General features: G+C 40.8%; 1 protein-coding gene and 1 long non-coding RNA gene across 2 annotated transcripts in view; one reads left to right on the top strand and one right to left on the bottom strand.

The window, feature by feature from the left end:
• The window catches only part of LPIN2 (lipin 2), a 35884-nt gene that overhangs the window by 3067 nt on the left and 9470 nt on the right, over positions 1 to 23347 (top strand). Inside the window, exons 2-14 of the mRNA XM_083748330.1 lie at positions 5984 to 6184; positions 7985 to 8080; positions 8515 to 8816; positions 9845 to 9952; positions 11882 to 12005; positions 14140 to 14476; positions 15603 to 15702; positions 18116 to 18303; positions 19507 to 19600; positions 19888 to 19957; positions 20638 to 20727; positions 21561 to 21640; positions 22662 to 22803. Coding sequence (XP_083604456.1) covers positions 5993 to 6184; positions 7985 to 8080; positions 8515 to 8816; positions 9845 to 9952; positions 11882 to 12005; positions 14140 to 14476; positions 15603 to 15702; positions 18116 to 18303; positions 19507 to 19600; positions 19888 to 19957; positions 20638 to 20727; positions 21561 to 21640; positions 22662 to 22803 — 1923 coding nt within the window. The 5' untranslated portion in view covers positions 5984 to 5992. The remainder of the gene's footprint in view (positions 1 to 5983; positions 6185 to 7984; positions 8081 to 8514; positions 8817 to 9844; positions 9953 to 11881; positions 12006 to 14139; positions 14477 to 15602; positions 15703 to 18115; positions 18304 to 19506; positions 19601 to 19887; positions 19958 to 20637; positions 20728 to 21560; positions 21641 to 22661; positions 22804 to 23347) is intronic.
• On the bottom strand, positions 190 to 4823 carry LOC310848831. The gene is made up of 3 exons (XR_014566637.1): positions 4351 to 4823; positions 1184 to 1292; positions 190 to 265 (listed from the first exon to the last, which is right to left on the bottom strand). It is a non-coding gene; the product is annotated as an uncharacterized lncRNA (long non-coding RNA).

Genomic DNA, 23347 nt, shown 5'->3' with positions numbered 1-23347 from the left:
CCCTATTGTCCTTCCCTCCCCCTATGTTTGGTAATCAAATGTACATTGTTCCTGGATAATAAATTTTCATTCTTGGTTAATGTTAGTGAACTTCTGTGAGAAATGATGCTGATTAGTAGAGTTCTCTCTGTTATCTCTAGGATATGGATTGGAAGTCCCAATACAGGGATTGGAAGTCCCAATACAAGATGGAGTTTCAGATGTCTTAAGCACTCATTACTGTTGATGTAAAGCTGCCTGTTGATCAGTTCTTCATTATGAAGGGCTGAAACAGATATGTTATTCACACAATTAGTAATTCCCACTTCATGACTTCCATTAAAAAAAACAAAAACCACATAGTTGCTAATTATATAAGTAAAATCACATTTACTTTGGTTCTTTTGTGGATCAGAGATATAAAACCTTGTTTATTTCTTGAGTCCTAAAGAGGAGAGAGACCATTTAAGGCTACACAGTAAAAGGATGCACATTGGTTAGCTCTTTCTAGATGAAATAATAGGACAAAACACACAAGGGTTTAGTTAGTAAGGCAAAAGAAATTTCAAAACGCATGTGCATCTGTTTTATTTGTCCTGCGATCTTAAATGAAAACAGGCAATATAGTAATTGTGCTTGATTAGTTCTATTACAATACCCAAATTCAAGCTCATGTTTCTAGAATATGGCTTGATTGCTGACTTCAGACAATCTGGTTGCCCTACTTCTCCAACAGGCACACAGAGACTGCAATCCTGTGAACCCTTTGTATGGGGTAAGCATTATTGACCACATTGGAATTCTGAGTAAAGATGCATAGGATCACATATTAGTCTGCGACACCCCCAAGCTCCTGGAAAATAGGTAAGAGGAAAGTTTTGGGAGAGCTAACTTAAGAAATTCCACATTTTGGAAGCCTCCCATATAAAAGCTGCCATGATTCTTGCCTCCTGAATCCTATGGAGGCCTTGAATGTCGTGACCTTATGGGATGAAATGGGGTGGCCACCATAGTATGGCATAGGTATATCACAATATATGTGCTTTGGTGCAGTGGTAGAATACTCTTTCCCATGGTATCTGATCCTGGATAACCCACCAATTACCTTGCTAGAAAACTGGTTGACACTGTTATTGGATGAGATGCTTCCCACAAGTAAAAACAGTTAATTCAGGGTAAGAGATGGAACATCATAAACACAGACCTCCTAAAAATATGTTTAGACAAGATCCTTTCTCTGGACATTAACATGGCTTCAGAAGCAGTGGACTCTGGGATGCCTGCCATATCCATACAAACATTGGCTTCCTGAGCTTCATGACAGAAAAAGAGAAGGGTTAGTGGAAACAACTAGAAAACATATACCAAGAAAATACATGAGGCTAGCATGTGTTGGGAAGTCAGCACCCTAATGAGCTCAGATGTTGTCAATTGACTGTTGTCATTCAAAGGTATAAGCACCTGTGGAGATGCTGGCTTAGTTATGCCAGAAGGATGAGAATTAAACAGTTTGCTACACTGTGAGTGGGACGCGGGTGGTGCTGTGCGTTAAACCACAGAGCCTAGGACTTGCCGATCAAAAGGTCTGCGGTTTGAATCCCCATGACAGGGTGAGTTCCCGTTGCTTGGTTCCTGCTCCTGCCAACCTAGCAGTTCGAAAGTACAAGTACATAAATAGGTACCACTCTGGTGGGAAGGTAAACGGCATTTCCACGCGCTGCTCTGGTTCGCCAGAAGCGGCTTAGTCATGCTGGCCACATGACCTGGAAGCTGTACGCCGAATAAAGCGAGATAAGTGCCGCAACCCCAGAGTCGGCCATGACTGGACCTAATGGTCAGGGGTCCCTTTACCTTTTACACTGTGAGTAAGTGAGGTGAGTCTGAATGGGAATGGATGATGCTAGGGGGAAGAGGAGTCCTGCTGACTTCTGGTTTGTGCTCTCTCTCCATCTCCCTCCCTCTCTCTCTTCCCACTAATTCACCTCGCCTTCTGGGCACATTTACTTCACCCATAGCATTTGTCAAGAAAGTACAGCTGACAGATAGATAGAGGAGATTAGATCTCTGGTGTTTATGGCACAATGAGATGGGATTACAAGTGTTAAAAATTAACATGTTTTGTTATTGAAAGCCCTTCACAAGCTACCTAGAAGTGGAATAATGAAATGTGCTCAAAACATGGGCTGAGCCAAATGTCTTCTAATAAAAACTTTGGCATAAGAGGGACCTTTTGGGGGCCCTTCAATCTTTACCGGTAAAACCCTTTCTATGGTTGTGCTCTACAGCCCCATTAGTTGCCACTTTGGTGCCATATTTTGTTTGAAAAATGAGCCCCTTTATCCTAATAACAGCTAATCAGATTTGGCTGTGCGATTATGTTGATGTTGGTGGCAAAGGAAGCTAGTTTAGAATGTGGGCATTGTTTAGTTTGCCTTTGGTGATGTCACAGTTGCCAAATCTGACTGGCTGCGTGATGTTACAAGGAAGTAGAAAAAGGAGATTTTTGAATTTTAAAAAATGATGTCCAGCCATTCAAGGCTGTGGAGAAGCAGCTCACAATTTATTGCTGCTGTCCATCAAATGCCAGATATATGGGCTTGTGGGTTGCTTGACATGTGTATCAGGAAGTGCACCTTCTCTCTGCAGTCCATGAAAAAAATGTCCTTAACAATGAGTTGGGGTATACACAAGTTATTGACCCTTTTCCCATGCATTACTTGAACTACCTAATTAGACCACAGAAGGGTTGGTTTGTTGTTTTTGTTTACATGCTGCATTTGTTTATTTGGTGCTATCACAGTGATAACAGCAATCTAACAGCAATCACCCTGGCAATACCTTAAGGTTCTGGTACAGCAAAGTGGTAATAATGTTCAAAATGTATTTGCAGTGGTAAATAGCACGGAATCCTTCCCCTGACTGCAAATTATGGTGAAATTATCATAGTGATATTAAGCAACTTTATTTAAAACACTTCAGTGTTTGGTGCTGTTTAGTGTTCTGTTGCTTGGTTTTATTGTGTGCACCTGCTTTTTTCTATGTAACCTACCCTTGAAACACCTGGTGATTAAGGGCGGGAAAGAAATAGTATTAAGTAAAGGAATAAATAGCTTGACTAGGCTTTATTATAGACAGAGGAACTAGTTGAAATAGGTGGACAATGACAGGGAATTTTCAATGTTTTCAAGAAATGTAACAACATTGCAAAAAAAAAAAAGGAAAATAAGTTGTTTCTTTTGGACTGCTGCTTGTAAGATGGTAACAAAGAAATAGCTTAAAGTATTCAAATTTCATGCAAGTGAATCTACATGTATCTGCAATGTTCTATAACACTACCACCAGCAGCATATACAAGAAGAAAGCTAGAAAGAAAAAAAAGACTTGCATTTTTTTTAAACAAGGATTAAGAAATATACAAACTTTCTAAGTTTTAGTCAGAAGCAACTTTTTGGACATCTGAACACCTGGGGTGTGTGAGAGTTTCCCTATTACAGTGGTACCTCAGGTTAAGTACTTAATTCGTTCCAGAGGTCCGTTCTTAACCTGAAACTGTTCTTAACCTGAAGCACCACTTTAGCTAATGGGGCCTCCTGCTGCCGCCGCGCTGCTGGAGCATGATTTCTGTTCTCATCCTGAAGCAAAGTTCTTAACCCGAGGTACTATTTATGGGTGAGCGGAGTCTGTAACCTGAAGTGTATGTAACCCGAGGTACCACTGTATTGACAAGGGCTTTGCATTATGAGAATACAAAAATGAAATTGAGAGCCAGTGTGGTGTAGTGGTTAAGAGCGGTAGATTCGTAATCTGGGGAACCGGGTTCGTGTCTCCGCTCCTCCACATGCAGCTGCTGGGTGACCTTGGGCTCGTCACACTTCTTTGAAGTCTCTCAGCCCCACTCACCTCACAGAGTGTTTGTTGTGGGAGAGGAAGGGAAAGGAGAATGTTAGCCACTTTGAGACTCCTTCGGGTAGTGATAAAGCGGGATATCAAATCCAAACTCTTCTTCTTCTTGTTGTTTATACCAGTCTGGTATTTTACCACTCGCCTAGTCGCAGTAGGCAACAAGGAAGCCACCACGGGCAGCTCACTTCATTTCCGTGCTGGGGGCAGAGGAAGCAAAGGGCACTTCCTCACACCTGGTGCAGAAACACAAGGCACTGCCAGAAGAGGAGCAGAGTGTTGTCTCTCTTCTGGCAGCCCGCGGGCCACTCACCTGCATATAATTCATTTGCTACAGCACCCAGGTCAAAGACAAGAGTGATACATGCGAGGCAGCTTCTCTTCCAGACTCCACTGCCTACCTGTCCTTTTGTCTGCTTCTTTCCTTCACCTTCATCCCAGCCCCCTTCAGTTAGGTATCTGAGCTCATACCTTGCATTTTGTGACTGGATTGATTGATCTGTGATTCCATCCCAGTGCTCCACTCTTCCTGTTATTCCAGCTGCACTGTGCATAGCAGCTGACAGCAGTTGACCTATCCCTTTACAGTGTGGACACACCCATGGCCATGCACCCTGCTCCCACATTTGGACTATGGGCCAGATATGAAAAACAAAAGCTAGCACAAAACCAGGTAGAATAATGTCTGGGGGAAGCCAGAGAAAGCTGTGGGCGCACAGAAAGAAAACCTCTTCCTTCCTGTTGGCCTGTGTTATGTCCTGATGTGAGCAAGCATGCATCTCCTGCTTTCACCTGCCCACTGACGGAATGCAGTCTGTAAATTCAGAAAAAGGCATGTGCTAAGCAGGCCTGGGATTAAGTCCGATAGGAGAAATCACATGGTAAATAGAATGAAACTAATATCATGTGACTCGGAATGCAACATCATTGCCTATCACTGTAAACAGAGCATGACTGGTTATCTCTAGCAGTGAAGGACAGCTGGGAAAGCCCATATAGTAAAGATACCACACACGGGCTTTCTTGAGATTAGTTGTTTTTAAACTGCACCACTATTCTGTAAGAAAGCTGAGGAAACATTTTCAAACCTTTATATTGTAGAAAGAAATACTAGTAGCAGTCTGTTCTTATGTTAAGTGGTGCTTTAACATTGAATAAGCATTTAGGTTTTTGACACACACACACACACACACACACACACACACACACACACTGGTTTACTAAAATAAAATAAAAATATTAATTTGGCATAGAGTCAGTCTGTAACTCTTATTCCATTATCCAATGGCTTCATCAGAGTGTTGTACATTCTGCCATGGTACAACAATATCAACTGCAGATAGATAGATAGATAGATAGATAGATAGATAGATGTGCTTTATTGGTTAGCAATTTACGTATGCTTGCTCTGCTACTTGCTGCATATTTAACTATTACTTCACCCTAGCTTTTCATTACTTGACATTCCATAAAAGCACTTAATATGGAATGCCATTTTAATAATCTGAAAATGGAATTTTGTTTATTTTATGCAGCACACATGCACTCACATGCAAAGTAACCTGTTGTGTACAACAATCCAAGCTGGTTATTAGGTCATTTTAGAAACCGATTACTGAGATACCGTCAGATAAAAGAACAAAACTAGAACAGTAATAAATATCTAGTTCATATAACTGGAACCAAAATTTAAGGACTGGGCTACAGGATCATACCATTCTCCCACCTTCTGTCCATTTCCCCCTGCCCTCCTTCCTAGTTTCATCATTAGATGCTCCTAAACTTAGGACTAGTTCACACATGTATGTAGTTTTCTGGATTCATCTACACTTCATTAGTAAACACTTGCTGATAGGCAACTGAACGTTATAGAGATTTATAAGTGACGTTTATCAATTCCTAGAACTGTAGAAGCTGGAAACTGATATACTGAATATGGCATATAAAGATAAGCTGTGTGTGGGGATCATGGTCTAGAAAAGCTTCTTACACTTTTATGCTAGTGACTTGGAGAACTTTGGAATTTTCTTATGTGCAACCATGACTACCTTTTACCTTTTGCCTAAATTTTGATTAATCGTTTCAATCAATTTCTTCTTTGCAGCCTTAAATTATGAATTACGTGGGGCAGCTTGCAGGCCAAGTTCTGGTGACTGTTAAGGAACTATACAAAGGAATCAATCAGGCGACGCTCTCGGGATGCATTGATGTAATTGTAGTTCGGCAACAAGATGGCACATACCTTTGCTCCCCATTCCATGTCCGATTTGGAAAGCTTGGTGTCTTACGTTCGAAGGAGAAAGTTGTGAGTATCATGAATGATGGGGACCTTGTAATGAAAACTATTCTGCAGTTTCGTCTATATAAATCTGTTTTTGGAAGGGGGAAGAAAGCTGTAAAGGGGAATGGATGCATTTGAGATTTGATACAGGATGACTTGATTTGAATCAAATTTCCTACTGATACTGCATTTCTCAAACAATGGTGCAGATCTGAAATCTAAGCCACTCTAATTTATGACTAAATAGAGTATTATTAACCTTGTTGTTTTGTTAGTACAACAAAGACTTGCATCTCTTGTTGCGCGCTATATATTTTGCATGCATTTCTCTTTTTAACCTACAGAGGAGGGGGATGTCTTTAAACTATTGTAGGGCTGATCTTATGACTAGCAGCCATGAGAGTTTGTGAGGTTAAGCATGAAAATATAGGAACTGTTGATAGCAAATGCCATACATTCATTTGGATTTTGTCTGTCTGAATCTACTGTTACTCAATTTCACTGGGAAACCAGTGCCTTCATAGTAATGGGAGTTCTAGTAGAGAGGGAGGAAAACTTTTCTGTCCACTTTCTCTACACTATGCACAGTTTTATAAACCTCTCTCCCATGCTTCTCCTTTGCCATTTTTCTAAAATAAAAAGCTTCAAATAGTCAACTTTCCTCAGGCCCCTGATAATGTTAGTTGCTCCTTTCTTTGTCTTGTCCAGCATCCTTCAGAAGAGAAAACCACAACTGTGCATGGCATTCCAAGTGTGGCCACACCATATATTTATACAAAGGCATTATGATACTGGCAGTTTGATTTTCAGCCTCTCTTTTTTAATAATCTCTAGCTTTGGTGGGTTTTATTGGGGGGTATGGAAACTTCTCACTCAGCAGACATGAGTGGATGTTTTCATTGAGCTATCCATAATGATCCCTGGTTTTCTTGGTTAGTTGCTGCTAGTTCTGGCGTAAAATGAATGAATCTCCTTAGTCATGTTTAGGAACTCTAGTGAAATGAATAATGAGTCAGTGTTGTTGCTCCGGATGAGCTACTCAGGAAGGTGACAAGGATTGAGTGCTTTGTCATAGATTCAGCATTAGGTGACTCTGTCCCTGCAGATCACATTTGGCTTTGGGCACCTAGGTTGCAGCTGGGCCAAACAGCTGCTGATACATGATACAGCAATGGTCACAAACGTGGATTACTTTAAAAGTCATGGATTTAAAATTCATGGAGGATAAGGCTTCCAATAGCTATTAAACATGATTGCTGTGTACTACCTCCGGCATCCAAGACTGCATGCCTCTGCATACCAGTAGCACAAGTAGGGAGAGTGCTTTTGCTCTCATGTCCTACTTAATAGACTTACCATAGGTATCTAGCTGGCCACTGTGAGAACAGCAAGATGGGGCTTGACCTTAGCCAGCAGAACTCTTCTTAACTTCATTCTTGCCCAGTCTCACTGGTTCATATGAGGTATGATGCAACCTGCTTCTTTCTCACCTCTCTCTCTCAGCTTTGATGAAGGAAGTGGCTGTAGTTGCTCTTTCCTGCCTTTCTCAGTTTCTGTAACATGTGTTGGTTTATGCTGGTGGGGTGGTTACCTTCTTCCAACTTCACAAAGTTTAGATATACTGGGTCAGCTTGTCACAGGTAATGCATGCTCTGATCAAAGTGGGTAGACAAGTACTAGAGAGTATGTCGATCATTCAGTCTTTACCCATTTGTCTCAAAGATTAGAGGGGTGGGGATGGATAATGTAAAGAGGCAAAATATATTTTAATTTTTGTGTGTGTTTTCATTTTCAAATTCTGAAAGGGTATTGTGTGTTCCACAGATTGATATTGAAATTAACGGAGAAGCAGTTGATCTTCATATGAAACTGGGTGATAATGGAGAAGCCTTCTTTGTGCAAGAAACAGAAGAAAAATTTGTAAGTAGCATAATTTAACATCCATGTCTATTCTGACATTCTGTTGTACCTGTACATATTTTATGTAGTAGGGAGGAAATTGTGTATTGGGAAATAAGGATTTCATATAATTAAGCATTTTGAATTTAGGAGCCAGGTGTTTCTTTTCCTCACTTTTTGGACGTACATGAGTGAATACTGACATTCCTATTTAAGTGACAATAAAAAGTCTTAGGTATGTCTGTTGAGTTTCTGAACATTACAAAAAAGGATCTGGAATTACCGGCATTGACATGGGAATTTATACATTCACTGTGATTTCAATATACTAATTTAGTATAAATTCCAATATAATTCCAATATAGTGAATATTGTAATAGTTTAGTAGTGCATACATAATGTATGTAACTGTTATTCTTGCCCAAATCTTTTTTTTTTTTTTTTTTTTTTTTTAGGAAAGAGTTCCTGCACATCTTGCAACATCCCCAATACCTACAGAAGACCAGTTCTTCAAAGAAACGGATGATCACTTGCTGAAATCGGGTGACAATGAACGGATGTGTCTAAGCTCAGAAATACTACAGATTGTGGAAGCAGAGCCTTTTTTCCCCTCTGGGTCAGTGAAGAAGAAAAAGCGAAGGAAAAGAAAATGTAAACAAGATGCCAAGAAGGAAGATCAGATCTCGGCTCCTGGAACTGAGGAAGGCTTTGAAATGGAAATTAGCTCAGATGATGAGAGAAGTATTCTGCCTCTGAGGTAAAGTTTTTAAAACTACCTTCTTATTTGGCTAACCTGTTGAAATATAAAAAGCTCAGTAATTATATTTGTTTTATATTTGGCAACAGTGTGAAATCCTACCAGAAAAAAAATCCCCCAGCTGTTTAAATGTTCAACTACTTAATATTTGGAAATTCAGATTTGGAGCTTGTAATAACTTATATCTACTTATAAATCAGAAAAGCAGATAATAAACTAGGGGGTGGTCTTTAGTAAGAAATATGCTGATATGGCAACTGAATGTTCTAGTTACACAGTCAGGCACTGATAATTACCCATTCGGGTTGCATTTCTAATGTATTTCTAAAGCAAATACCTGCAGTAAATATATAATTTGAACCTGTATCTAAATTGCATTATGTAAGTTTTTAATTTGTAAAGCATTACTTTTGAGAACACTTAAACCCCATTTCTCAACCAGAAAATGTTTCATGTATTGTAGTTGCTGGGGGCTTTCTAATTTGTAAGTCATTAAATATGTTTGTAATTTTTTCCCCGAGCAAGTCTTGGTTGTGGTGTACGAGTGCATGCACACACACAACAAACTAGATAATCATGAAGGGTGAGACCCACAAAGAAAACACAGTCTGTCATATGAATAGGGAAGTCAGACCAGAGTGAATGTGATCTAGTTCTCATGGTTTTCTATCCAGCCTCCATCATAACATACTACATACTATTACATACTTCAGCCACTTTCTTCCAAGAAGCAAAGGCTCTTTAATCCTTCCAAGCATGTGTACAATAGTGAACAGCTTTGGCATTCAACAAAAAGGAGAGTTCTTCCAAAGCTCCTGTTGCTGTTTACTCTGGGAGAAATGGAGTTAGAGCCCTTGGCTTGTGAGTCAGTGGGGCTGGATCTCCAGGCCTTGCTCAAATCAGAATATGGACCATGTTGAAAAGTTGCTTACGGGATCTATTGGTTTCTCCTCAAATTGCTTGGAACTCTTCAGTTAAAATACATCACCAGGGTGAGCCCCCTTTTAAATATACTCTCATCTCCACAGGAACCCATCAGATTCTCCACCAAAGGATGAGGAGTATAAAGAATCATTGATTTACCACGCAAAGGACCATTACCCTTTATCAGATGGAGACTGGTCTCCTTTGGAGAAGTAGGTCACTTTCATGTATCACTCTTTTTAATGTAATGAACGGTGGTGTTACAGCACATCTGGGCAAACCCTGGCTCCTATGGGACTCTTCAGGATATTCCCTGTGATCTCTGGGATGGAGAAGGAGAAGAGTTGGGCTCCTCACTCACATCTGTGGGTTTTAACCTTTAAAGCCCTATACGGCCTAGGACCCTCATACCTACGGGACCGCCTCTCCTGGTATGTCCCACAGAGAAATTTATGGTCTGCAAATAAAAACATCCTGAAGATCCCAGGCCACAGAGAAGTTAGGCTGGCCTCAACTAGAGCCAGGGCTTTCTCGGCCGCGGCTCCAATCTGGTGGAACGCTCTGTCTCAAGAGACTAGGGCCCTGCAGGACCTGACATCTTTCTGCAGGGCCTGCAAGACAGAGCTGTTCCACCAGCCTTAGGTCAGGGCGCAGCCTGACCCCCTCCTCTGGCAATCTGCACAGAATTTTGCTTAATCGGTTGCCATCAATTTGATTTTAATTTGATTTTAATTAATTTTATAATAAATGTTTTTAGAATGTTGGATTATTTTGATTGTTGTTAGCCGCCCTGAGCCCAGCTTTGGCTGGGGAGGGCGGGATATAAATAAAATTTATTATTATTATTATTATTATTATTATTATTATTATTATTATTTATTATTATTATTTTTCCAGGCTGAGGATCCGAAGCAAACTGGGGAGGGAGGGAGGCAGGAGCAGAGTAGGCTGGTAGCAGTTGGAGGCTATGCATCCCAAGGGAAGATTGACTGGCAGGGAGAGAACACTGAATGATGGAAAGCGAGGAAGAGAGTTGGGAGAGAGAAAGGGGGGTTGGTGGTGGTGGTGGGGAATGTGTGCACCACAAAGCATGCATGAGAGAGAAGGAAAAAGCAAAAAAAGGGTTGTTTTCCCCCAGCTTTGGCCCCAACCACTGCTGATATGTCTCTCCCCCCTGGCACCACATACATTGCACATGCCCCCATGGGAATGTTGCTCTTGACTCAGAACAGATTGCCTACTCTTGTAATAGAGATCAATACTTCTTGTGAGGCTTTTCTGGCATAAACATTACATTAGGCATAACACTGGACTATTGAAACATGGGCAATACTTCTGTGGCTTGCCATGTTTCTATGGATAGTGCACCCTGGCAGTTAATTTAAGCTGTCCTCGCCCCAACCTCTGATACTAGACATTTTTCAGAACCTCTTACCTTAATAACACCTGGAACTTCCATGTGGTATTAACTCTATAGACACTTTTCTTCAAATCGGCTGAGAAGAACTAGGGCTTCTTTGCTGTGTAACTGACCAAGTAAATTATGTGGGGAAGGGATAGAATGGCAATAGAATGAGGGTGATCTATGATCACAATGGAAAAGTCAGTGGATTTTTGCCTGCCATCTATCTCCTTGATTTGAACATATGTCTTGAAAACTGCTTCCTTTCAAGAAAAAAAAAAGTAGGCTGCAAATGGACCAAGAAATCTAACTTGGTTTTGCAAGTTTCCATAAATATACTTGAATCACACACCATGCTTTGATTGGGAGTCCTGGATGTGCTTACATGAGTACATACTTGTCTTAGGTTGAAAATGTGCTCAGTCATTTTTGTTTTAAGCCTGCAGAATAGGAATATATTGTTGAGAGAGAGAACTTGCAACTATAATTATTTTGCCTTGTGAGAACAGTTATATTGAAAATGTCTAAAAAAAACACCTAATGAAGAAATCTGTTTAGAATGGCCAACATTAACTACTTTATTGTGATTTTTAGTTTTCTTCTCCTGTTGTCTCACAGTCTGAAAGCCCAACTTGGCTTTCTGTATAAGTGAAGCTTTGTTAAACTGGAGAAAACAGTCCTTGAAAAGATCTGAACAACTCATGCCTTGAAACACAATAGCTTTGTTTTATTTTGACAGCCCATTTAGCCAGCCAACTTGTCCTAAAAGTGATTCAGAACTTGAAGTTAAGCCTACGGAGAGCTTACTCCGAGCAGAGTCTCACATTGAATGGACGTGGGGAGGGTTCCCAGAATCTACCAAGGTAAAGTTATTTGCAAATACAGGTTTTTGGAGGGAAGGTTTTGATAATGTCGTGAGATTTTCTTTTATAGGTTAAAAAGTAGCACTATTATGGAGACTGTTCCAATAGAAATAGCACAAAGGTAGCTCCCTCTTGTGGTTCATTGTTAGTACTTCTCTAAAAGGAGGTGAACTTTCCAGCATAGGCTGTGATTGACCACAGGAATCTTACATGGCTCCTGCTGCAGAATTTTGTGAATTTTGTGCAGTCTAATGGTTAGTGTTACAATGTAAAAACACCTACATCATTAACACTTAGTGGTGTGTGGATCATGGGCAGCTAGTGTTGGATTTTGTGTCACATTTGATGATAGTTTGCAGTCCAGATAAATCACTTTCCTATTCTGCCTTGAAAGTCCAGATTTTTTTTAATTTTTAAATAATATAGAAACTGCAATCAACCATTCATTTCATGGATGAGTGCTGTTAGGAGGCACTGCCATATTTTGTATCCGACGTGCATTATGGAAAACTGTAAATCAGTTTATATTTTTGTATGCGATGTGTTTCCTGTTCTCGGTATTCTGAAAAGTGCTTCCTTTTCTTATGGTTGACTGTGCCTAAGTGGCTTGGGTACCCTTGTTAATGAAGGTTAAACCTGTGTCTGAAGTGGCCTATTCTGACAGACAAGTATTGGCATCAGTGTCTAGTTCATTGTGAATTGGATGGATTTTATCCCCAAAAGTGCTTTGCAAATGTGTCGCAGAATGATTTTTTAATATGTATTTACCACCTGGAAGAGCTCTACTGGATTTTGCTATATGAGGAGATGCAGTGGTGTCACAAAAGTGAGCACACTGTGCCACCATCATGATCACAAAATACGCACAATATTTTGTTCTTCCTTGTGTTCAGTCATAGTCTATCTGAAATTTGCTAGGGAGCAATCCTGTCATTAGCCATTCCATTGTGAAACTCTAGATTCAACAGCAGTGCCAGGCCTGTCAGCTGGAAACTGACAAGAAACCTCTAGAGCATTTAGGCATCCATCAGATTCCATCTGTCTCCAAGGGTGGGGCATCTTAATAGTTCCTCCCGCTACCTACTGACAAACTGAACTTCACCAGTATGTGGTGTGACCATGGCCATGGTTTGCTCAGCACCCTGCTCTCAACTCTCACCAGTGACTCCTAGAAACTGTCAGCATGTGACAGCAGCCACACACTCAGAAACAGCTTGGACTGGCCGTCTAAACCAGGAGAGGGTAGCCGAAGGGTCTTGGACCCTTGATGAGTTAGGAACTTCCCTGCATGCCAAAACGGGCTCTAGTGGATTGAGTGGACAACACCAATAGTGAATCCAGCTGTCAGGAAGATAGTTTCTGCACATACTATAGAGGGAAGTGAGGTGCAGAGGGGAAGTTGGCCCATCTAGGAGAAGGAAAACTCTCTGATCCTAAGCCTCTGCTGCCTTGTGTGATTTCTTGGGAGAAGAAAAGGCTAAGGAGTAAACCCTACTCAAAAGTGGAGTCCCTAAGACACTTGAATGGTGTCTTGTACACCTCCTTCAGCCAAGCTGGTGCCAAACATATTGCTCTCAATTCCTTTGGACCACATCAGCAAGGCTGAGAGAGGGATCTTGTTGTCTGGGCAGCCCAGGACCTCCATACACATTGCCCAGGCTTGCACCCTGAGGAGGGCACTTTGATGCTGCTAATGCAGCAGTTTGACTTCACCCCCAGACTTCACTCCATGGTCTCCCTAGACAGATGGATGCCAACAACTTGACCACAGCATTATAAGAAGCTCCCTAATGCTTGGGAGTGTGTAAGTTTTGTGGAGTGATTTGCAAGGCTGGATTAATGTACAAACAATTGGTATATCTTTCCACGTTTGTCTGTCAACTATGCTGCCGATTGACATTGCAGAGACTTGTCTTATATTTGGAAAATCAGGTGCAGTAAGGATGCCAAAACTTCAGATGAGGTGGACTTCTATTGATCTAACACAAACACACTTCTGAATTGTGGAGGAGGGTGGGACACAAGTTTTATTGAAATGCTAAATTAGAACCACTTTAAGTTGTTAGAACTGAATCATGCCGATGATGAATGAGATCAAAGCATTATTGTTTTAAAATGATGCTTTTCTTTTCAGATAAGCAAGAAGGAAAAATTGGAACATCCCAGAACAGTTACGATCACTCCATCAGAGAAGACGCATTTCAGGGTAATATCCAGCAGTGATGTAGCTGAAGATGGAATTTTGGTGAATGATTCTGTTTGTACAGTAGTAAAGCCTGAACCAAGAACACACCATCTACTTAAGGAGCTAGATATTAAAGAGAGACTTGCTTCTACAGCCACAGAACCAATTTTGGACATTCTGCAAGGTTCATTGGCATTAGATTCTGATACTCTTCCCAGTCCATTGATAGATTCTCCGACAGAAACTAAACCACCAGCAAAACTTGATTCCCCATCAAAGAAAAAAGGTAACATATTTTTAATTACCTGATAAAGTGTTGACATTCTTTTTCTTTTACCCCAGATTCCACATATTTAACCATTTTTCAAGAGATAAGTAACAAATATGTTTGCTAGTCCTGCTTGCAGCTGTTCATGTAGAATAATACTGTAGTATAAATAGCTTAAAATTTCTGGTTCATACACAAAGTTTTAAGTTTCACAAATGAAGCTTAAATCATTTATGTTACTTCATCTGTAATGCAGATGATAAAATTACATTATGTAAAATGTTATTTGGATTCATAATAATAATAATTTATTTTTTATACCCTGCCCATCTGGCTTCCAACAAAACATTAAAATACAGAAGTCTGTCAAACATTAAAAACTTCCCTAAACAGGGCTGCCTTCAGATCTTTTCGGGGGCGGGGGTTCTCTCTTGTCTTTTAGCAAATATATTTAAACAGCTTAAATGGTCTGAAAGCCAATTTCAGCAGAATGGGTAAAAGTGCCCCTAAGAGTAGCTTGTATTGTAATTATGTAAATGGAGGGAAGTTCAGAGAAGAGGACTTGAGTGTGTCTTCCTCTCCCTTACAGCTTGCTGTGCCCCTCAAAAGTCTCTCTAGAGGAACATAGGAAGCTGCCTTATACCGCCGAGTCAAGACTATTGGTCAGTGTAGCTCAGTATTGTCCACATTGACTGGCAGCGTCACCCCAGGGTTTCAGACAAGTCTCTCTCCCAACCCTTCCTGGAGATGCTAGTGGTTGAAGCTGGGACCTTCTCAGGACAAAGCAGATGTTCTTCCACTGAACTATGGCCCTTCCCTGTAGAGCAGTGTTGGCCAAACTTGGCCCTTCAGTTGTTTTTGGACTACAACTCCCATCATCCCTAGCTAACAGGACCAGTGGTCAAGCATGATGGGAATTGTAGTCCCAAAGCAGCTGGAGGGCCAAGTTTGGCCAACACTGCTGTAGAGGAATGGAAACGGGATATAGGAGACTCCTAGGATAGGAAGGAATTCAGTGGAGACATCTTGCATGGCTCTTTGATTAACTTTTAACGGGAAGCAACTTTTATGTGGAGTCTGCAGTCTGCTTTAAAATACATTTGTTAATTGTTCTAAATGAATACTGGTGGTTGTTTTTTTTAAGGGATACATAAGAGAAGTCATCACCAAGGACCTGATGACATATATTTGGATGACCTGACAGCTTTGGAACCTGAGGTTGCTGCTCTTTATTTTCCCAAAAGGTATTTCCTAATTGACAACACACAGATAATTGACAGAACACACAGATATTTCACAGTGAAACATGCAAGTAATGTGTATTTCTTTAAATCAGTCATTGTTCCCCTGTTTGTTTTCCCTTTTTCATGTAAGAGAAAAGTCTTAAAAATAAGATAGTTGTAAAAACTTTATGTTTAATCTGCTCCCTGCCACCACCTCTTACTCAGCCACACAGAACTAATCTATTCTTGTCAGTTAAAACATTATAAATGCGTTATAAGCATGTGAGACCAGAGGGTGCTGTAGAGCAATGTAAAATCGTCAGTGTAAAATTTCATTGAGAGCTCTATAATGGGCTTTTTAAAAAAGCGCTTTTACAATCCAACGCAGCTGTTAGGACATATAATGGAGAAGCGGTTGCCAAGCCCCTTTCTAGTTTAATTTTCCCATGTTAACAATTGTACTTTGAAAGCCAAGCCCCCCTAATCACTTTTCTGAGACTTTTTAAAAAGAGCCCTGGTGGGTGCTGTTGTCAACAGAGCACAGTGTGTCGCAGGAACTTGACAGAAAGACTGCTTTTTCTCTCACTCTTCCCTCAAACCTCTCCTTCACAGGCCAGTCCTATCATGAGTCAGCCTGCCTGGCTGCTCGCCTTGTCCCTCCGCACTGCCCACCAGCCAGCTTGGGACATGGGGAAGGAGCCTGCCACTGTCAGCGTTCCGGAGTCTCTGTTAGCTTCTGTTATGCTGCGTGTGCTGAAAGCCATGGGGTGGAAGTCCCTGAGCACTGGTTCTCTTGCAGCGTGCCAGGACACAGCAGAAGCCAACAACCATATCTGGAAGTGCTGGCAGCAGGCACTGCATTGGAGGCTCCTGGCAACCTTTATTAATCAAAATTACATTATCTTCAGAGGCGCAGGGAAACTGAGGGGGAAACTGCAGTATGTGGGGACAGCCAGGGGGAGCTAGACAGGGTGGAACCTATTCTGCCACTTGCTGCCTGTTGATACTGCACAAATGTGACACAAGTCTCCTCCTCCTCCAATATTTTAAGTTGGTTTATCATTGGTTGGTTGGGGGAGAGGGTGGGGGGGTCTTTTTTCAGTCCAAGGACCATATTCCCTTGTGGGTAGTCATACAGTGTTGGGCAGGGGCAGGGGGAAAAACAGGCAGAGCAATGAATATAACCTTAAATTCCTACAATATGTTACATTTCAACCACATGTCAGGGGACTCAGTACACATGTACATCTTTCTTCATCTTCCACACAGCCAAAAAAGAGGCATCTCCACTCTTTAAGGACACATTCAGCCAGGCAAAAGCCCTCTAGGGTGTGGGTGAGGGATGTGGCTTGGAGAGGAGCAGGGCCTTGGAAGTCTTGGAAGCCGGATGGAGATGCATCTGGCCTCTGATCCTGAGGCTTCTCTCCTGTTATAATGGATAGAATTGGTGTGTGGGTGTGTATATATCTGTGTTTTACAGAGAATGTGTCATGCCTAAACTATGTAACCGTTCTGTCTCTCTCTCCTTTCCACACATAGCATGTAATTTACGTACAGGGTGATAATCTCCAGCTTATGTTATCCTGTGATTTCTTGTCAATAGGGAGGGCTGCCTAAGAATACTTTGGCTGCACTTTGCTCCAGGCCTATTTAACGTAACCCTGGGATGTTTTATGATTATTGCTGAGTCATGCTGAGTTACATATTGGTTGGATTTTTAACACATCACTGCCATGCTCGTCTATATTTGGTGTCGATATTGTGCTAAAAGCCAATTGCAGAAAGTCAGCATGTGTTGAAAAAGGAGAAAAAACCTACTTCATTGTGTGCTGTGCCAGAACTGGAACTGACTCAGGGCAAAGTGGCTTTCTGGCAGCAGCTCATGCTGCAGGGATGGCAGAGATAAGTTATGACTTGAGAAGGAGGGCACTTGAGATAGCTTCATGGAGGAAAAGCCTAAGAACTGCATAACGTAACCATGGAGCTTCCATGTTCAGAAGCGGTACATTTCTGATCATCAAATAGGTGGAGGAAAACAAGGTAATGGCTGTGGTCGTGCCTTTCTTGCCATCTGAGTGGCCCTTGATGGAGGCAGCAGTTCACCAAAAGGGCTTCTTACATTCTTACAACATTATCAACATTAAAAAATAGCAACAGCAACAAACTATGAACACTTTTCAGAAATTTCTTATGGATAATCACCTGTACAGTATATCCATGTTTGTGTATAAAAACCGTATATTTTGGGGAACAGATACGTTTCTGAAGTCCCAACAGCTGCCTGCTGTGTCAGACTAATTTGCTTTTGGATACGAAGTTTTCCTTATTCTGAGATTCATTGTGTTTTATCATGTTGTGACCTGCCCTGAAGTACTATGGGTACTATGTGAGCGCAACGAATCACATGCAAATGTTTTGCTTTTCTTGTCTTCAGTGACTCTGATCCAGGTACCAGACAATGGCTGGAGTCTGACACGCTGTCAGGTTCTCAGTCGCCACAATCGGTGGGAAGTGCTGCTGCAGATAGTGGTACAGAGTGTATGTCTGATTCTGCAATGGACTTGCCTGATGTCACATTATCCCTTTGTGGAGGTCTTAGTGAAAATGGGGAGATATCAAAAGGTATGTAATAATCAGCCTTGTTTTTAATAAACTCTTGAAGTCTGTATTTTATATAACTTTGCCCTATAGGAAGCACTTATCTCAGTGCACAGGATCAAATGATAACATATGTGCCACCATGTGTTTTTCTAAAGCTAGGCAGGAAGCTGTCTTCCCGAGTGTAATTTCCTGCTGAGGTGCACCATATGTCAAATGCCAAGCCATATCTGCTATTGGCTGTTTTGTGGAAGTCCTGCTTTCAATGTAACAGAGAGCTTCAAAACCCTGTGAAGTGCTTTAAGAACTTGCCGTTGCTATTATTGTTGCTCAGTTTGATTGAGATAGGAGGGTTGGGGAGCTCTGTGGAACCAGAGGAGGCTCCATTGGGTTGGATGGAGGGTTGAGTGAAAAGCAGGGGCCCATGTCTGCATTAGCAGAAGTGGTTTCCACTTGTGCACAAACACCGTTAGTACAAGACAGCTGGGCAAGTAAGTATTGAAAGAAACTTGTGTTCCAGACTTACTTTTGCACTTTTAGCAAGGTTATCGGGGAACTGGTGCTAAGCAGATGTGCATGTAGGGCAGTCAGGAAGTTTGGAAGCAAATGGTGCTACATAGAAAAAAACCTGCCATTTTAATAAGCGGAAGTTCACCACTGAACTTCTTTGGAATTGCTTTATTGACATTTAAAAAGCAGCAGGTTAACCACTGACATCTGGCTTCTTAGTATCTTGACTTTGAATTCTTCCACATGTTAACCATGGATATACAAAGCATGAGTAAAAAGAAAGACATGGTCCCAGAAATTGCTTCCTTGTAGCAATAGCTCCTCTTGGTCCATCACACCTATAACTATATTCTGCATAAAGTAGAAATGACAGTGTTGGACCACAACACAGTGTGCAAGCTTTTGAGTTCTACAGAACTCTTAATCAGGCTGCACACAGGCTCCAGACAAATTGCAGGTCCAGGTTGATCCAGAAGTTGTCCAGAGCAGATTAAAGCAGCCCTTGATCATCTGGAGTTGGATCCAGGTGATCTGGGGCTTTGAGTGGGGGTGGGGAGTCAGGCAACCACATGCTTAATCAGGACTTTACACCCTCATTTAATGAAGATGCATCCATTGGAAAAATTCATAATTCTTTTATACAAGAAGGACTAGGTTAAGCTAATAAGGGGAAACAAACATGCTTTAATTATCTGATAAAATGTCATTGTGTTGCAGAAAAATTCATGGAGCATATCATTACTTACCATGAATTTGCTGAAAACCCAGGACTCATAGACAATCCTAATTTGGTAATAAGAATATACAACAGGTAACATTCCTCAAATCTCCTATTTTTCCTATGCCATTTAATAATAATTTTGTCTGGTTCATCTGTATTGTAGCTGTCATTCTATTCTATTGTCCTTCTTTAAAATTTAAAACCCAACTTCTGTGAGTAATTCTTGCCTGTTAGCAGCATATAATGTAGAATTCATACGAAAGTTTTTTAGCGCTGCCGTGAGGCTGTTTTATGTTTACAATAAAGAGTATGTGGCATATTCATCATGCTGTGCATTTTGTAATATCCATAATGAGTAACTTTTTCTATATAAACAGGTATTATAATTGGGCATTGGCTGCTCCCATGATTCTCAGCTTGCAGGTGTTCCATAAGAGCTTGCCACAGGTAATCTAATACCAGCAAATACTCAGAAATATATTAAACTAGGCTATCCATTTTGGGCCACAGAAGCAGAGTAGAGTGGCAGAGGGCCTGTCCCTTACTTTTCCAAGGCTTCTCATGGCAAAGTTATGGGGGAAGCAAAGCCTAGTAATTTGGGTATTTGGGATGTCTTCTAGCTTTATGAAGGGAAAAGCATGAGCCTGGCAAACAGCTGTGTGAGAAACACTAGTATGCTGCTCTCATGTTCCAACGTACAATACTTCTGCTACTGTGGTTTGGTCCCCACCCCTCCAAATCCAGCAATTTTTCTAATGAGCTGGGAAGGAGGCATCTGCTAAGTCAGAGCACTCCATAAGAAATTATTGGCAGGTATTAGTTTGTCAAGGGTGTCCTGCAATACAGCCTTAATGGAACTTGGGCCAGGCAGTGGTAGCCATGGTGAGCTGTTCTCTGAGGTAGCCTTTTTACCATAGGGAGAAGCCGTTCCATGAAGAGAGTACAGCTCTCCCATAATTTAATTGTGCTGAACTAAGTACATTCCTGCATAGTCATGATGGAAGCACATAAACATTTCAGAGATTTAGCATAACCAAGCAATGGATAAGCACACATGAGATACCATTATACATGTTAGAACCAGATGGCAACCTTGTAGTTGTACACTGATTTCATATGTTTATTAGGCTACAGTTGAATCCTGGATTAAGGATAAAATGCCGAAGAAGTCTGGAAGGTGGTGGTTCTGGCGTAAGAAGGACAGCTTGGTTAAACAGGTAAGATAAAACTCACTAAAAATACTGTGTGCGTAAGGAGAAGTGCATATGAATATCCATGTAGACTTTAAAAGAATATTTGAAACCTGAAATGGAGTGAACCAAACTAAGGCTAGCAAAACTGAGAGAAATCTAAATGGACAGATTCTCCATCCATAGTTGTACTCTATCTAATTGGGCACAGGGAAGCTTAACTTCTGGTTTCTACAACATTTAGTTCTGCTTGTGTACAGGTCCCATGGTTGAATTGCTGCAGTCTTTGTTGATTTTTTTTAAAAAGATATTTGTTTTATTTCCTCTCTGATCAAAATAATCCAAAGCAAACATACATTAAAACCAGTTATTTTACTGCAAAGTCTACCAGCTATAATGATGCTGCTGCTCTAGTACAGAAATCTAGTACAGAAATTATATCATTTATTCTGCTTTTGTTTGTTTGTTTCCCAACTGTATAAGCCTTTTAAAATTTCACCTATCCTGGCCAAACAACACAACCTTACATTTTTCATTATTAATTTAGAACTTGTTATCTGTGCAGTAATTTGGGAGCCTGTTCAGTTATTGTTGCCAACTAGTCTTGGGTTAGGAGATTAATAATACTGCATTCTCACTTTATAGTAAACAATTGTTATCTTTTTAAAATGAGGTGAATGAAATAACACTCCTGTGAAGACTTCAAATAATTTGAAAAATAATATTTCAGACCTGCTGCACCTTTTTACAACTAGATTGATATTTGAATTAGAGATACTACAAGCTTTTCTTTCTGACCAGGTGACAGTGCAAAATATGACCTATGTTGATGTAGTCTTTATGTACTTTTCATATATTAGCTTCCAGAAGCTAAGGAGGGAAAATCTGAAGCTCCAAAAGGTGACCTATCAATAGCCACAAAGGAACAAGTTGAAAGCCGGTATGTTTTGAATAAGTTGTGCTTAGAGTGAACAGCTGACCTTTTGAAGAACAGAATAGAAATTTGCTACTGGGTGATCTGGGAAGGGTTCTAACTCAGTGAAGCAGAGAACATGTTCTTCATGCAATAGTGTCCAGGTTCAATTGGTGGCATATTTAGGTGGGGATGGAAGACTCCTGTCAAACACCAGAAAGCTTCTGACAGTGTGGACCAGGGCTAGGGAACCTGTGATCCTCCTAATGATGTTGGAGTCTAGCTCCTATTAGTCCCTGTCAGCATGTCAGGGATTATGGGAATTGCAGTCCAACAACATCTCGAAGGTCACAGGTTCCACACCCTTGTCACAAACAATTCTGACTTTGATGAACCAGTGGCCTGACTTGATATAAAGCAGTTTCTTATGATACTTCATCAATGCAGAACAGAAATATGACCAGGTCCAGTGAGGTGTATGTGTATGCCACACAAAACCAGAATCCAGTTGAAGAAATTATGATGCTGCATAAATGCACCATCTGCTTTGTAAGCTTCAAAATGTTCTGTATTGATGGGAAAGCATTAAAACTAGGATGAAATGAAAAACATGGCCTGTAGCTATGAAAAATTATCTCTGCCCATTGTCCCAACAGCTAAAATTGTTCAGAAAGGGGGGGGGATTGTCTGACTTGATGACGTGGGAAAATACCTGTGCTAACTGAAAAGATCTGAATACATCAGAGACTGAAATATATCTTGTTAAAGGTTCATAAATATAGTTATATTGCTTGCATTGTAAGCATGAAATAGTCAGCATGCTGTATACTTACCTTTATTTAGCATAAATCCATCTGTTCTGTCACTAAAATGGGAAACCATTAAGCTTAAAAAACAAAGCAAACCCTAATGATAGGTTTTCCTACTTTTCTCCCACCCAGTCTAGAAAATGCTTCTCCTTCTCAGAATGGCTTAACGTGCTTTAGAATGCTTGGATCTGTGAAATGTGCAACATTTCTTATTGCTTATTGTGCTTGTATTGTTTTAGGCCTACAGGTGATGAATCTTCAACGGATGATGAAGGATCCCAGGAACTAAAAGAAACCTTAAAAATAGATTCCACTTCACTTCCAAGCCATGGGAATGCTACATCTTACAAAAAGTCACTTAGATTGTCTTCAGATCAAATTGTAAGTTGCCAAATTCTGTAAACATATTGATGATTTGTAGTAGTTAGCGGGGAAATGACAAGAGTAGTTGAGAGAGAAAAGGGCCTCCTTGCTGAAATTTGTTTTTGTGTTGTTATTAATAAACCAGTTCTGTGAACTATGTTTAGGTCAATTTTTGCAATTCCTAAATAAATCCTCCTGCTCTGGAACACTCCCTTATTTCCATAATTTTGGCTCAGTGTTGCTAAGATTTCTTTGGATCTGGGTCATGGAGAGATATGATCACATATTATAGCAAACATGAAATCATTGTTTTCCCCTGTCCTTTTCTTTCTAAATTGTGTCATGGTCATGGTGGGGGAATCCGTTACCCTTTCTCAATGGATAGTGGCTTGGTTTGCACATCCCGTAATAAACTGAACCATAGTTCAATGTGGATGAGCAGTGCATTTTTGCGTGGTGCTGAAATACTGGATACTTCACTCCTATCTTCCTCCTGCTGTTGCTGCACTACCAAAAAAGTAGTCATGGCCTGCCTTCTTGTGTCATCTGGATCCAAGCTCAT

This window comes from Podarcis gaigeae (assembly GCF_964106915.1).
Source record: "Podarcis gaigeae genome assembly, chromosome: 7".
In the NCBI taxonomy this organism is placed as follows: Eukaryota; Metazoa; Chordata; class Lepidosauria; order Squamata; family Lacertidae; genus Podarcis; species Podarcis gaigeae.
Note: the sequence above shows the minus strand (reverse complement) of the source record. Positions and strands in the feature narration are given on the sequence as shown.